Source organism: Protopterus annectens, chromosome 1.part1 (genome assembly GCF_019279795.1).
Source record: "Protopterus annectens isolate FY-2018-M chromosome 1.part1, PAN1.0, whole genome shotgun sequence".
Taxonomy (NCBI): domain Eukaryota; kingdom Metazoa; phylum Chordata; order Ceratodontiformes; family Protopteridae; genus Protopterus; species Protopterus annectens.
The window spans coordinates 941,793,323-941,810,255 of record NC_056726.1 but is presented as its reverse complement, the minus strand read 5'-3'; the positions used below and the strand labels follow the sequence as shown (position 1 = coordinate 941,810,255).

The window sequence follows — 16,933 nt, the reverse complement described above, 5'->3', positions numbered from 1 at the left end:
GTTAGAAAGTTGGAACATTGATAGAATGACAGGTTTTGCATTAGCATGTATTTTGCAAGGGGTATGCAGTGTGTCACACTGCCATTTAATGGACTGCACTTCTTTTCTGGTGTATGGTGCAACGTGCCTTCATGAATATGTATGGCATGCTGCCATGCTGTATGGGAACAGTCCCTTCCATGCATGAATAAGCTATTCTGGCATGGAAGATTGCTGAATCCCTGGGAATACCTTTTATTCTAGCAACTTTCTAAGTCTGTAAAAGCAATATTTAGAATGTGTCCCTATTTTGGGGCTTTGTTCCCCCATTATTTGTAGCTTTGTTCAGATTTTTTTGAGCTAAGAAGTTGAGAGCAATGTGTTTGATTAAGAAAAGAAACACTGCCTGTCCCTTATTCATGTATAAGTTATCTCACTTTGTGATAAAATGTTTAAAAATGTTCTCTCATAATTTTATCTGATAAACTTTCCTATACTGATCCTAATTTTGTAATTAAAATCTCATATCCAAATTTGTGGCTTGCTTGTAAAAAGCCATAATGGTTGGCATAATGATTAAGGCGTTCACCTTACAGACACAAAGTGCAGGGTTCAATTCTCGCATGGGTAAATGGCTAGGCTTAAAAAATGGCCCACAGGGCCATTCACTAATCTATGAATTGCTGTTATATCCTTTTCTTCCTTAAAGAAAGTACAGTTGCTCAAGTAAACCTATCATAAGAGTAACCATTCAAATGATCACTGCTGCAGTAGCCTTAGCTATATGGGTTATATGCGGCACAGGATATAACAGCCTGCCTGCTCTCAGAGGTTAAGGGTACCTTCAGTGTGCCCAAACTGTTATCAGCTGAGCAGAACTGAGTAAATTCAATGGTTTGGATGCCAAGCCCTTCAGTGCTTTCATGCCAACTGAAAGAGGGAGGATATAGCTCTGAAAGAAATGAATGCAAAGAAAATAAAAATCAAAGTTCTCTCTCTGGCAATCCAAAGTATACAAAAATATGGGAAATGGAGGGAGGGAGGGAATAGCTACTACAGCAGTTATCATTCAAACATCTATTGTTATGGTAAGATTGTTCTATGTTCATCATTTAATCACTGCTGTAGTACCCTTACCTATATGGGTAGACTACCATAGCTTATATTGACTGGGAGGCAGAAGGCTGAGGGTCCACGAGCCCTGGCGAATGGTCCTAGCAAACCATGTATTAGCCCTAGAGAAGGAATTTAATTTGCTGTGCTTTGTAAATGTATGCACATATGACTGCATTGCAGCTTCTAGAATACTTCTAGAGTTTAATCCTTTCTAAAAAGCCACTGGTGAAGCCAAGACCCTGATAGAGTCTGCCTTGACCCTGCCTAGAATTGACTTGTTGTGTTGGGTATAACAAAAGGAAATAGCATCTGACAACCATTTGGGGATAGTCTTGCTTTGACATAGGTTTGCTTTTTTCTTACCTTCATAATGAATAACTAACCAGAATTTCTGAAAATTTTAGTTATGTCAAGATAATATCTTAGCTGTAATTGGACATCCAGAGTATGAAGAATCCATTATCTCTCATTTTAAGCTATGGGAAGAAAACAGGGATATGAATAGCATGGCTCAAACTAAACTTGAATAAAACTTTAGGTATAAAAGGGGGATTAGTTCTCAAAGAAAACATATATATCTCTGTGGGATATGAGATAAAGTTGACTCACCATGAGAGTTTACGACCAAGATACTATTCTTGCAGAAGGCAGAACAACCATTAAAACTCTCCCATTATATGAACCTCAAATCAGCCTGATGAACTGGGTCAGCTAGAGCAAAGTTAATTTTTCCAAAACAAGGAGAGACACCTGTTTTCTAGGCGGCCTAGTATGCAACATCCCTTTCAAAAACATTTTAACATGGCGATGCATTGAAAAGGGAAATCCCTGGGCAGACATGTTGAAATGGCTAAAAAACCTTGAGGGAGGAATAAGAAAGCTTAGGATTTAATAGTTTACACAAATACTGTAGAACCAAATAAATACTAGCCTTAAAAAGGTCCTGGGTCTTGTCTTGACACCATCTATAAAATGTTTTACATTTAGTAATATATGATTTCCTAGTATCATGTTACTTTTCCTGCATTAATACTTGCTGAAGGTCTTTAGAAAAATGCATCTGAAAGGTGTTAAAACTCTATTTTCTAGGCCGTTAGTTGAAGATGGTTCAGGATGGCGTGTATCAAACAACCCCTGTCTTGTGTGAGTAGAACGAATTTGTAAAGATTCCTTTGGTAATTGCCATTTGCCCTTTACAAATGATGGGAGAGCCACTGTTGCCTGGGTCCGAAGGGAGTCATCACAATGATCTATGTAGAGTTCTTCTGAATCTTCAGAGTGAACCTGGATATCAGTGAAAAGGGTAGAAAAGCATATAGGAATGTTTCTGTCCAAGGAAATGAAAATGCATCTGTTTTCCAGGCCTGCTTGTAAGGAATCCTGAAGAAGAATTTTGACAGTTATCCATTGTGAATAGAAGTAAATAGATCAATCTCAGGTGTTCTGATGGCTGGATCAAATCCTGGAAGACCCTCCTGACTTAATTTCCATTTATGCAGATCTGTCCTGGTTCTGCTCAACTTGTATGCCACAAAATTTGCTCTGACAGAATGTAAAATGCCCATTAGTAAATTTTCCCTTCACTATTTCTCATCAGTTTGATGATTTTTATTATTTTAGGAGTTATACTTCCTAATTTTACCTATGACTTTTTTCTTTTGTTGTATAACCTGTTTAATGTTGGATTCCACCAAGGTGGTTTGTTTTTTTTTAGTTAATTCTGAGCATAATTTTGGAAGACACAGATGTCTCAATGCAATCACTGACATAGTTGCACAGAACTTTTGTGAATAGTTCCTCATAGGCTGCTGTGTTATTTGGGTTTGAGGGGAAATTAAAATTTTGCAAGTTATCACTTATAAAGAGTATTTTGCCTTGGAGTAGTTCCTAACTGTGAGAGGGTTTACTGGTGTTACAGAATTGGTATTTATTTTGAAAGAGACTGTTTTGTGGTCTAACCTTACCAGAGAGGACATGACATGGGGGGGGGGGGTACATAATTATCCCATGTGTGTGAGCACCAGGTACAATATGTTTGTATTTCTGGTAGGTGTAAGCACTATCTAGTCCAGGATGTTTGTGTTTACAAAGTCTAAGAATCCCTGTACCTGCAAATTTGTGGTCATGTAGGATTCCCAGTTTATAAAGGGAAAGTTAGAGCCCCCTCATGAATATGGTATTTGTTTGAAAGGTGAGTGTCTCCAGTATGTCTTAGTATGAGCTATGGGATCCATGGGTTACAGAAGGTGACCTGTTGCTTGCTAGGATATGGTACAGGACTTTGCCCATGGTGATCTGGATGTGGAGGAACTCCAGCTCATCATCCTGTTTAACCAACCTACAGATATACTTGGTATTGATGTAGATTGAGATACTACCACATACAGTCCCTGTCTCTGTTGCTGGACTAAATGTGTGGAATGCACTGAAGCCTTGCAATTCTGGGGTACATTCTGTGGCTTTAAACAATGTCTCAGTAACTGCACAAATGTCTGGATCTTCCAGGGTGAGGAGAGCTTGGAGGGGGTGGAGCTTCTTGTTTAGACACCTGGCATTCAGCAGTAACACCTTTAGATTTCCTTGGGTAGATTTTGCTGTGTTGGAAGTTTTGTCAGTTTGGCTTTACTTAAAAAAGGCTCTGTGGGGAGGACTATGTTTTAGCCAATATTCAAAAGCCTAGAGAGGACAGGTGCAGACCATCCTTAGCAAAGCATTTTAGCCAGTATTCAAAAGCCTAGAGGGGACAGATGCAGACCATCCTTGGCAAAGCATTTCGGCCAGTATTCAAAGGCCCAGAGGAGACAGTTGCAGACCATCCTTGGCAAAGCATTGGTAATATGGTATGACCGAAGCCTTTCTCATTGAGAATGCCCTTGGAGTCTGTAATATGATTTGACTGGAGCCTGTCACATTGGGAATACTCTTGGAGCAGTGGATTATCGAAAGGGTAATGCAGACAATTGAACATCTAACTCAGACACAACAAATCTTAAGAAACACTTTAAATCTGAGGCTATAGAATGTGACAATAAGTGTCATTTAAATCTAGGGTTACTAAAAAACTTAAAGGGAAATCAGAGGTAACAAATGATGACGGGGTAGAATTCTGAACTTTGGGATTTTTACAAACTATTTTAGAAAGGAAAGATCTAAGACTGGTCTCCATGAGGCTTTTTTCTTTTGTACTAGAAACAATCTTGAATTAACAACCTTTCCCTATCAAAGATGAAGTAATAGCTTCTATTGACCCCTGAATTAGCAGACGCTGAATGACAGGAGAGAAAACACTTTGATCTGCTGGACTAAGAGGAACCCCCCCCCCCAAAAAAAGGATGAGGGGACACCCATTGCCATCTGTATTCTTGCTGTGTCACTATCAGAATCCATTTGTCTGCGATTATCTGTTGCCAAAGAAAGAAATTAAGCTTCAGATTTTTGGGAAGGCTTGCCAAGGTGAGAAGAGGGGTGGGCACTCTTAAGATAGTCATTCAAACTGTTGGACTATCCCTGTTTCTGGAGGGGCTCCTCCTTTCTTTTTAGAGCCCTCTTACCATTGTTTTTGCTGTCTGCATGCCAGAAGCTTGCTGTGCCTGCTTATTTTGCATTTAGTAAAAGGGTGCAGAGGTAGGTGTAAACCTTTAACAAACTTGGAGAAGGAAGGCTGAAAAATCTGAATAACCCTCTGAATTGGTTTCCCTCTCTCATCACACTTTTTCAGGACCTCTGTAGTTGATGGTTCAAAAGCAACCTCTCTGTTTAAAGGAGAGTTCAAAATTTCAGCTTCAACATCCTCTGGTAAATTGTGTGCATGTAACCAATAAAACCTTCTCATAATAGTTCACTTAGCAGCTTGTCTGGAAGAGGCATCAGATGAATGTTAAGCACACTTCAATGAGTGCATAATCACCTGAGACACAGAAGTAATAAGATTAATTATAGAAGATGTTTTCCTCAGGAGAGGGAAAGGTGATTATAATGTTGCTCATATTCTTAAATAACGCAAGCAGAAACTTTTAACATACGAGCTTGACAATGAAGAATTTTAAAAATAAGCATGGCAGAAGTATACACTTTTTCCCAAAACTATCAAAGGCTTTCCCATCCTTATCAGATGGGAAGGGATTAACATTTACCAGATGTTAAGCAGTAGCGGGATTTACCAAAGAAATCACTGCACGGTCAGATCTGGGACTAGAAAGTAAAAATCAGTATGCTTGAGGAACTTTGTACAATCTGTTTTCTTAGGTGTAGTAGGCTGTCTAACAGGCAAATTGCAGACTCTAATAAACACATGCTCTGATGCTGGAAGAAAAGGAGGAATTGGAGTGGGATCAGGAAATTCAGCTGTAATAAATTCAAATTTTTCAAGGAGAGTGGAATAGCATTATGTTCCCACTGAAATAACAGATTCATTCTGCATATAGTTTCAGAAAAGAAACTTTTTCTAAGGGAATATTGGAAGAAACACTTTTCTCAAAATCAGTCATCTGTGGAAGAAAGCAAAAGTCATCCTCTCAAAATCATTTTCTTATTCAATATACTGGGAATTTTCATAAAATGAAGAATTAATCTTTTTCTTACAGTAACACCAGAAATTGAAGGTTCAAGAGCCCGAATGAAACCCTGAACTAAGCACAATAAATCTTTCCTATCACAGAGACTGTTGAAGATGAATTTTCTTTACAGGCAGACTGACTCCTGTCAGGCAAATAATCCCTGGTGACAGGCTTCCCAGTCCACCTAGGCTGGGACAGATGACAGTGGTTCCCCCTTACCCATAAAGGGCACTCCAACAGCTGCAAATGATGTTTCTAACCCCTGGTCAAGGGTGGCTGAAGGAACTACATCAGAAGGAGCCAGGGTAAAAAATGAATGGTCCTTGGAACCAGAAATTGCCACAGCAAAGTCACCCCTATTTGTCTAAGGGAAGTCTGTAGCCTACTAAAGGAGCAAAGGCTGTTTGGAAATTATCATCTATTTGTGGCTAGAAGAAGGAAGAACTAAGGAACTGATGAGTTTTTCCACTGTGAAGCCAAAAATGATGTCTGAAACCTGTTAAGACTGACAGTAGTAGTCAGTGAAACAGGTCAGTATTTAAAATGTAGATCTTTCCACCAAAAAACATAGTGAAAAGTATTTTGAACACTTACACCATCTCCCAAAAATAAATTAACACATGTTTTAGTTAGGAAACAGAAATAAAAACTTAGGTTTTAACTACTTTTTTACACAAAAATAAAAATGTCCACTTCACAGTACAAAGTGGTTAAGAGTCATGTGAGAGTCCATTAAAACACTTTAACAAATTATTTCACAGGAAAATTAATTTGCTGTAGTAGAAATGAAAATATGGCACACGTTTTCCCTGAAGGGAACTTATCTGGCTACCAATGCCTAAAGGGAACTTATATGGCTATCAATGGAGAATCATTAGCTGACTGACAATCCTCAAAAGTAAATGAAAGGGAATTTTTTTTTTTGCTGGCAGGAAAACACTAAAGGGCTTGGCATTCACATGGTTAATTTTATTCAGCACTGCTCAAGCTGATAACACTTTGGACACACAGAATGTGCCCTTAAGCTCTAAAACTTGGCTAGTTGTTATATCCTACACAGAATATCATCCATATAGCTACTGATACTATACCAGTGATCAGAAAATGAACATCAATACACTCCTAGGGATTCATTAACGATTACACAAAGTGTACACTAAGTGTACACTGCTCTGAGTGAGCAGACCATACAAGCATAACTCACACCTTCTTCCTCCTAATTTTAGTTTTCCTACTGATTTTCTTGCATCCTTAAATATTGAGGGAGATTCATAAAGGTTACCACAAAGTGTAGACTACATGTACAGTATGTGTAATCTTTTTCTGTGACTAGATAGTACAAAAAAATATTGTATGGATGTTCTTGAATACAGATTATTGATACAATTTCCTAACATCTTTTCCCAATTTATGTATGACTATCCCATTAAGAGACATGTATGTCCCATGATTACATTAAAAGCAGCTTAGAAGTACACTCCATCCTAGGTAATTTTCTGGATGTTCCCATAATTCTATCACATTCTCCATAAAAGCTATTCTCATGACATGCTTTATCTAAACTGTCTTTTTTGTACACTTTACTATTCTGGCATCAGGAAATGAATTTTCTTTCTTTTGATCTATATTTTTCAGTGACCCATTTGTTTACCATATTTTTCCTACCAGCATCTGATGACATTGTTATCCTTACAAATCCCAGCTTTTGTAATGTCATTCTCAGAGATTTATTCATGTCTCCAGTAAACATGTCAATATTCTCTTTCTTCATTTGCATAGATGAACTAGCCTCAGCTATCCGAATGCAGTTTCTTTTTAATGCCAACAATATACAGGATCTTGTGATCTTTCCACAACTATCTGTATATTACACCCTTTTTCTTCTATTGGGGAGGCCAAATGAATTAGCCATCATTTTGTCATTCAGAACAATCAAAAAACGTTCTTCATATCTTGGCTAAATTTCTTCCAACCTGTATAAATAAAACCTTGTTTTTTTTCCTAAAAAAATAGGCTGTAGGTCTAGTTCAATCTACACAGACAAAGATTTTCAAGCAAGTACAGAAATCAATAACCTTTTTCTTGCATGAACCCTAAATCTTTGTTAAAGCACAGTGACATTCTAAATAAGGAAAAAATATAACAAAGTACTGTTTTTAATCGTCCAGGGGTTCTCTGTTTTAAGTGGTTATTTTATTTAGTTTGCAGAGTTATTTCCAATGTAAGTCGGGGCATTAGTACATTTTTAACAGCACAGAGTTCTGACCCATAGTTCAAGCCTAACTAAAAATATCTTTAATAGATTTCAAAATTATTTTTAACACCTTCATTGAATTACCACTTAAGACATGGGTAAGCATACATTGATTAAAAAAAAAAATCATGTTAACATGTTCACAATTACAAACATTATGCATCACATACATGCTTTTATAAAATTATCATCAATTCAACATTACATAAATTGCTCAGTGCCTTCCCTTGAACCTCACTTCTCCAAAACATTATTTTGCAAGCATTTTCCCCCAAATTTCCATTTTTTCCATGTCATTTGCTCCTACGCTTTTTAAAGATCCCGTTTCCAGTTCTTTTATCTTTGATACAATATTCACTACTTCAGGTACATCTGGTTTAGACTTTGATTTCCACTTTCTAGTAACGGCTTTTTGGCAGCTGCCATAATTAAACTTGACAAGGCATTACTATGTCTAGGCAATTCAGATCCTGTATCCTACACTGCAAAATTCTTGAGCATAAATGACATAGATAATAACAATTGTACTGTGCCTCATCTCAATCATTACTATCAATAGTATGTAAAAATCACATTGCATTTTTTTCAAGTGAGTTAACTAAATCATTAACTGAAATATATGACAAAACAGAAAATTGGGAGAGAATATCATACTGTAAACTTGCCAAAAATAAAAGTAGAACGAGCATCACCATATTTTATATGTAAATTCAAAGTGTTGGCTATGTATGCAATCTTAAAACTGAAATGATGTATAAAACAATGATAATCGTGATAGTCCAAAAGCCAGATTAAATTAGAACATCTTGAGAGACCTCTTAAAAGTGGCATGGAGGACTTCTTGAATGACCGATGACTGAGGTACAAGAGGTGTACAGCCAGATAAGAAAATAATTGCACTCTAGATATTTTCAAACATGCCCTAAAATGATTCAAGAATAAAAGGAAGAATATGTAAAACTTGATCAGAATGCAGACTATATGGACCTCCAGAAAGGGGGGGGGGGCAGATCATGAAAACAAATGAATGGTAGTTCCTTAAATGTAATGCATGATCAAACTAACATCCATTGTAGAATCGAGAGAACCAGGGGATTGTGAAGCTGAATAGGGGTGCATGTAATAACCTGGGTGTGTAGTGCTACATTGGTTGTAGAGGCATTAATTCTGAGTGGGGAAGCTGGTCAGCTCAAATTATTTTAGGTGGTGGGATGTGCCATGACAAATGCCTCAGTAGTGATGAACCTTAAGTGATTGATTTTCAATCAGTTATGAATGTTTTTTCATGTTATTTCCTAAGTAATCTGCATTATTAGGTTTATCACAAGAAAAAATAAATGAAATTATATCTTGCCTGCACTACAGTGATGCTGAAAGCCACTCATTTCACTTAGTTCTTATAGGGGGAGCAAATACAAACACAGAACCACAATGCGCCTAGAAAAGAACTTTATTGGTAACAGAAAGGAATCACTACTGTAACTAACCATTGACCAAAGCCTAAAAGATTAATGACATGTCAGTTTAGAAGAGCTTCTTACACCCCATTAAATCTGAAGATGATCTAAAAGGATGTGATGAGTACCATACCAAATGCCAGGGAGAGATGAAATAAGTTCAAAGGAGTAGTGCTAACTTCTTAAAATTAGGAGATCACCCAGTACTCTAGTAGGGACCATCTTGGTTCTGAGTTTAAACGAAAAGGGGTCATAGACTTGGTACCCCTTTAAATGGAATCAGTATGCACATAACTGACTGTCTCAATAACCTTGCAAATAAATAAAAGTTAGAGACATGGGAATAATTATCTGTGCCATCATAATTCATATTGGGTGTGCAGTGTCTTCTTTAATAGTGAAGGAAAGATCCCATGATTTAAAAATAAATATTTGATCTGATTGATTATGGGTCCTAGAACATCAAACAGGCAGTAGGTAGTCTGTCTGGGCATGGTGCTAACCGTACATTGTAGCTCACATGCCTGAAACCACAGAGATGAGCTCAAGGTGATCAGGTGACTGAAACTCATACCAGAACCAAAATGGAGGCTAACCTGCAGACAATGGAAACTGTCCCTATGCCTGTTGCTGTCTTTAGTGACACCAGCTTTGCTACAAATAATCAAATGCCCAGCAAAAGTCCTCTTTAGGTATGGATGGATAAGCTCTACCAACCACCCAAAAAGAGAATGGTCAACTGATATTCAACAGAAATCTCTCTAGACAGGAACATTGCCTTTTTGCAAGAATTTTTTTACTTGATAAACACCATAGTTTTCATCACTTCTAATGTTGACATTAAAGAGGCCAGCACAGCTCCATTTATGCTCAAGCCACTGCCCCTTTCAAACTCACAGAACTCTGTATTATTCTAAGGCACATAAGGAGCCAGTTGGATGGAATATACCCAAGTTATGGCCAGCAAGTCCAGTGTGGACCTCAAAGCTTTTTTACAGACAGTAAAAACAACTCACCCAAACTGCCTGTGCAAGGTAGTGGGAGGTAAGAGTGAAAAGACGGAGTTACAGAGATCATATTTCTGCAGTCCATCATTTCAAGAGCAGCAGGCTATAAATGGGGATGTTTGTTTTAAATCAAACAAGTTAACTAACCACCAAAGAAACAGATTTTATAACCACTACAGAGATGGGTACAGTAAATTGGGACACAAGTCAGGAGCATGCACTAGAGGTAACAACCCCTCATAAAACAGATTAATTCTGAGCCGGAGCAGCAATATTGCCACTGACCTAGATGTTGAGGCCACATAAAATTAAGCTTTGCTGACCCCCAGAATAAGCTAGGGAGTTTACCTGTCAGCTCTTAAAGGAATATCCTCTCACTAATTAGGAGGCAACCATGACTTGCTACTGTTCCTATGACACATTCAAAGGACCGGGTGGTCATTCTTTGTACCTTGGCCAAATGAAGTACTGAGTAAAAAAAAAAAAAACTGTCAGTCCTGACTTTCTCCAAACTAGGGTATTGAATTATGGAAAATCCAGTGGCAGTGTTTCCACCACAAATTAAACAATTTATTTTACTTGGACAGATCCCCATAATAAAATCTAGGCCAATATTATGAAGCAAGCATTCAATAGTTTTAGGTTTGCTGCTGGACATTATCACCATCACGGGCACACCACTGTCCACATGTCTTAATATGTTAATATGACTAACTAGAATGCTAAGTACATCTCTCAGTATCCTGGGCCTTGTTCTGTTTCAACACTTGAAAGCACCTTATCATTAAAACAGATATCACTGCCCTGTGGTCAAGTTTTATTATGAGAAGCTACTTCTGGCACCTGCCCTTTGTTACTTTAAGATTTGATACCTTCTGTAGGAGCAACTGGTACCAGAAGGAAGTTGCTGAGGGCAGAAGGGTAAAGCATGAGTAGGAGGCCCTTTGTGTAACAGAGCTAGTTTTGATCCATGTTACAGTAAATAATACCTGATTAAAAAAGACACACAAGGAAAATATGCATAGATGAATACTAGGGCAATTGTTTTTAAGGACCATTTTATGCCTAGCCAATAATACAAGGTTAGAATCAAACCATGTACCTTTTTTCTCTGAGGTGAAGACCTTGACCATTATGCCAAAACCACAGAAAAGACTTTGCTGCATTGTTGGATGTGGCACTATTTAATATCATTACAGTCACACTTTGCTGGATTTGAACAGCTGGCTATGCAAGTCCACATTCTAAAGAATTGTGTATTAACTGCACCGGGACATGCAATTCACTCTAGCCCAAACTGTAAATAAACAGTAACAGGAGCATCACTTAAATCCTACATACTTACCATTAACCAAAGACTCCCAGAATAGGGTTTAGCTTAACACTTCTCTTTGCAGTGAAATTCATTGCATTTAGCTCATTCTACTGAATGTGATCCATTAGATTACTTGGTAAGAACTGAAGAGTAAGTCTCTCGTGGAACAGGCATTCCCCTGCAATCCCATAATCATCTGGCCCAAAGTCTCAGCATTAAAATGTGTACAACTGAACATCTTGAGAGGCAACTTTGAGGAGCCAAGTCTCAGTATGTGGTAAAGCAAACAATCAAACAGAAACCAAGTCCCAAGATGCACTTTCACAAATAAATTCTAGTCAGGCAGAAAAGGAATTTAAGTGTGATAGTATCAATTGTTTTAAAGAACATTTGCACAGCATGAAGCAATTCTATGTCTCAAAACAAAGTCTTATGTTAATAATAACACAATATAATTATAAGACCCCCCCACAGAAAAGTACACAAAAGAAAAAAAATGTAGGAATATAAGAAAATCTAATGCAGATCTTATTAATATCTTACTATTATTCAATAAAGATTGTTTATTTCCTTATGCAAATCTAATGAATAAATACAATTCAGACAGTAGCTATAAATGAGACAATATTTATTAAAATCATGACAGAGGGATAATGCATTTTCCATGGTGCAAGCAACCTAAGATCAAACAGCAGCTAGGCCATCAGTAAGACCTGGTTAGGGAAGATTGGAATGAGCAGCTGCTGCCAGCTCACCCATCCTGGGTGGAGGGAGGCAGGTTTGGTTCACCACTGGGTGACACATAGTGTAAACACTTGGTGTTATGCCCATGAACACAGGCCTAAGGAACACACACTGCCATTGTGGAAATGCATGAACCATAGGATGTAGCATTCAGAGCTGCTGATTGCATCTATGGGCTGATAGGGCTTCCTGAAAGGAATGGAGAGGCTGGATGGCTTTTGCTTAGCCTGGGAATGCTTGGCTGTCACTCTGGAGGAATGAATGGGTGGATTGGATGCAGCTAAAGGAGCCATCAGGCTATGTCCTACAGGGAAACAAAAAACAAACAAAAAAAAAAAACTCATGAACGCGAACCAACACAGGAAAAATAAAACAGGCTATTGATGCTTGAACTAAGAAATACCAAAATACCTTGTTTTTGGAATAACAGCATCATAATTTCACATCCAAGAATGATATTAAATGATATTCCAATAAAATGGGAAGATGATTTAACAATATGCAAATGTCTGAATCAACAGGCATAACTTATTAAGGCTCAGAGTTGGCATCATAAGATTAGTGTATTACTAGTTTGTTAATGAATTATCCAGGGTAAGAAGAGATACATAGATAGCAATAATACTGAAATGTGGGGTTAATGTTCTATGCATAACAAGACATCTGACACAGCATTATTAAGGTGTGATTCTTCATTAAAGTGGAGATAAAGGTTCATTGGGTGTCATTTATGGTACAGGAAGGCCAAAGGTCAGGAGGAGAAGGTTCTGAACTTGTTGAGAAAAAAACAGAGTAGCCAGCTTTGATGTGCAGGAAACTTATATCTATTTACTACCTAGGGGTAGAGAGGCAAATCAATATGTTTAGAGTGAGCGCTGAGGTATAGCATTGAGTGACTGAAGCAGACCACTCAGAGGTCTTCTAAGTTAGGTGGGAGATAGTGGTCATTGATTGAATGGAAGATGCAAATAGCATAGTGAGAGTGGGCTGTGGACCACAGCTGCTGCCAGAATAAAAAGGAGGTGAGATATGTTTTGCTAGTTGATGGGCAATAATCTCTGCAAACATGAATGAGAACTTGAGGGCTTTGATCAATACTAGTTTGGTAACAGCACACCAATCCCTGCTATATCATACAAGGGGGTAAAGGAACAGAATACTATTTGTGGGGATCACTGGCACAGAACATAGATGAGACATCAAAGGGGATGAAGGAAGACCTTAACTAGTGCTAGTACTACTGTACATGTGCATGTGTGTCTGTCTGTGTGCACATGAGCACATATGTGGGTGTGCATGTGTGCACTCGTGTGTGTGTGTGTGTGTGTGTGTGTGTGTGTGTGTGTGTGTGTGTGTGTGTGTGTGCATGTGCAGGTACATGTGTACATTTTTGTGTCTGTGTACTGTTGTGTATCTGTGTGTGTGTGTGTGTGTGTGTGTGTGTGTGTGTGTGTGTGTGTGTGTGTGTGTGTGTACATATCTATGTTACTATCTGAACGATGGCTGGATCTCAAGTGATGTCAGGCTGTGGACAAGCATACTGCTGCTGATGGTGTTTTGTAAAGTGACTTTCAGCCATACTATGGTTGACCATCTGATAGCATTATTCACTGCTGTGACTCATAATACCACCACCAGCTGCCTACACTTTGGAGCAGTTTGCATACCTTTATTGTGGCAGGGTTACAGGGAAGCAGAATGTTGATCTTTATGAATCAGGACATTTCATGATAGAGCCTGCATCATGCACATGCCTAGAGCTAGAGCTTCTACCAGGCATTAGATGTTTGTTTAAATTCTGGTCTTCTTGTTAATCTCTTGTGTTGTATTGCACTCGATGAATGCTTACTTTCTGTAAAGCTTTTTGAGTGTTTAATATTATCAGTGCATGTCAAAAATATCTATCTGTTAAATTACAAAAAATATATTAATTATATGTAGTATCATTTAATTAAAATTCGGAACAAAATGTGATTGAAAACTCATTAGAATGAAAAATCATTTCATCATGTCAGTTAACAAAAAAACACCTTAAAATTGTTTACATTCACATTATTTGTGTAAACATAACTCCAAGGTCACATAACCAGAGAGCCAAGAATAAAAACCACAGAGTGAATGAATCATTGTGGTCACACTCATCTGAAAAGCACCATCAGTGATTGGCTATGGGCAACATCAGTCATTATTATGACACTGTGTCATATAAGCATCTTCCAGTAAAAACTGCAAGAAAAAAAACAGTCAAGCTAGAGTCTTCACCTTTAATACCTTAAACCTCCTGTAGTGGAAGACCATGGGATATCTGCAAATGATCCCCCTTTTAGGACATACTTTAAGGTTTCAGCTACATGGCTTTTGAATGACAATGTTTTTAATTTATTCAGTCTTTCTGGGAACAATCTAGCCAATTAAGTCAAATCCCACAAGGGGAGGATATGTGTATTTTTGCATTTTTTTCTCGTCAGTACAGCATAAATGAATTGTTTTGCTATACTCTATAATCAAAGAGCTTAAAATCAAGTCTGATGTCTGTAAGCCATATGTTGCCTACAATATATCCTAAATAACACAATAAATGGATTGTTTCGCTAAACTCTAGAATCAAAGAGCTTAAAATCAATCCTAATGTCTGTAAGCCATGAGTTCCCTGCAAAATATCCTAAATAACATCCAAACCAATGAGTAAAAAGGTCATACAGACAAATTATTCAGTAAAAACTGTTAGAAACACCCAGCCAATCTAGAGTTTCACTGAATAAAACCCTAAACAACCTATAACAGATGCCCACAGGATGTATTCAAATAACTACTTAAGGACATACCAATGTTTTAGCTATATGGCTTCTGATAAATATGTGTATACCATATAGGTAACAAGAACCAAGAAACTTTTCAAAGGAATGGGAATATATATATCCATCCCATCAAAGACCAGATGATGAAAGTTGTGAAATATCAAACCTTGTGAATGGTGCTCGCCATACAGTGCAGAACAGGACATTTACTATTCTCTTCACTGTAGTCTGATCTTGGAGTTGGTATTTTTAAGTAACGGGGTGTGGGGGTGCAGGGGGGGCTTCCCCCCAGTAAAAATGTGAAAGTAGACTTTCAGCTGTTAGATTTTTTTTATGTTCGATATTTCACAACTTTGAAGATCTGGTTTTGATGATCAGAGGTTCAATGTTGTGAAATTTTGATCCTTTGAAGTAGAACCCATATGCATATAGCATGAAATAGATCTAGATATATCTATGAATTTGTAATATATATATATATATATATATATATATATATATATATATATATAGATGGATCAATATGTATGACATACAAGGGTCATTTGGATAGTAACATGGATGCTGTGTACAGTAGCAAGGTTCAAACTGTGTGTGTGTGTGTGTGTGTGTGTGTGTGTGTGTGTGTGTGTGTGTGTGTGTGTGTGTGCATGTTTGTGTGTGTGTGCATGTGTGTGTGTGCATGTGTGTGTGTGTGTGTGTGTGTGTGTGTGGGGGGGGTATATGTTTGTGTGTGTGTGTGTGTGTTTTACTCTACAAAAACAGAACATGTGAGATAAAGTCAGAAAGTGTTGTTAAGAATTTGCTGGAACAGGTTGGATACAATACATTCCTTACCGTAAGGAAGCCCCTTTTCTTTCCTGGACAGAGCAGTATCAAAAAATGTCTCATGTTCTTCCCAGTGTCTGTCACATGCAGCACAGAGAAAGTCTGACTCAAACATCCAGCACTGGCAACCTATATGATTATAATAGAAAGATAATTAATTTCCCTGATCTATGAACAAATAAAACAGAACTGAGAGTTAGAATAAAATGCATCTTACTTGTTCTTAAAAACTGTCAAATGTATCTGTGATAGTGTGTCTCTTATTTTTCAGGTATTAAAGAGCCACTGTAACTGATAGAAAAACAGATGCAAGCATCAACAGTATTCTCCTTTTTGCAGTGCTATTTTTATAAATATGACTGAACATTTTCGAAGCAGTTTGAAATAATTTCTGTACTTTGTGAAAAAATATTTAAACAGTGAAAGTCCTAATCACCTAAAATGTACTTGTTATGAATGTCTGGTAACAGAAATAGTATAAACGTACAATATTATAGTATTTTCCCAAAAGAATTGCAGTACAGATTCAAAAGTAAAACAGATAATTTCAGGTGTGCTAAACCTGCCAGGGATTTTGAAAACTAGGATATTTATCAATCTATGTGACTCTGATGTAAAATGACTTGAGAATATACCTGTTATAAGTGTCTTATTATTTTTTTTGTAATAGAAGTGTTCACATCTTCAGCTTATACCCTTATAAGGAGTTGTCATGGAAATGAATAAAAATAATGACATAGGGAACCACTAGACACTGGACCCAACCCAATTTGGTTTCATCAAGGGGAGGTCATGCCTATTCATCCTGGTGGACTTCTTTGAGAAGGTCACCAAAGCAATGCAAAATGGTTCACACTGCTTATCTTGTCCTGGCTAAGG

The 16,933-nt window shown here is 37.5% G+C and overlaps 1 protein-coding gene across 2 annotated transcripts in view; it reads right to left on the bottom strand.

The window, feature by feature from the left end:
* The window catches only part of FAM221B (family with sequence similarity 221 member B), a 417,801-nt gene that overhangs the window by 67,148 nt on the left and 333,720 nt on the right, over positions 1-16,933 (bottom strand). For both annotated transcript variants that reach the window (XM_044079050.1, XM_044079057.1), the window contains one exon: positions 16,064-16,183. In XM_044079050.1, coding sequence (XP_043934985.1) covers positions 16,064-16,183 — 120 coding nt within the window. The remainder of the gene's footprint in view (positions 1-16,063; positions 16,184-16,933) is intronic.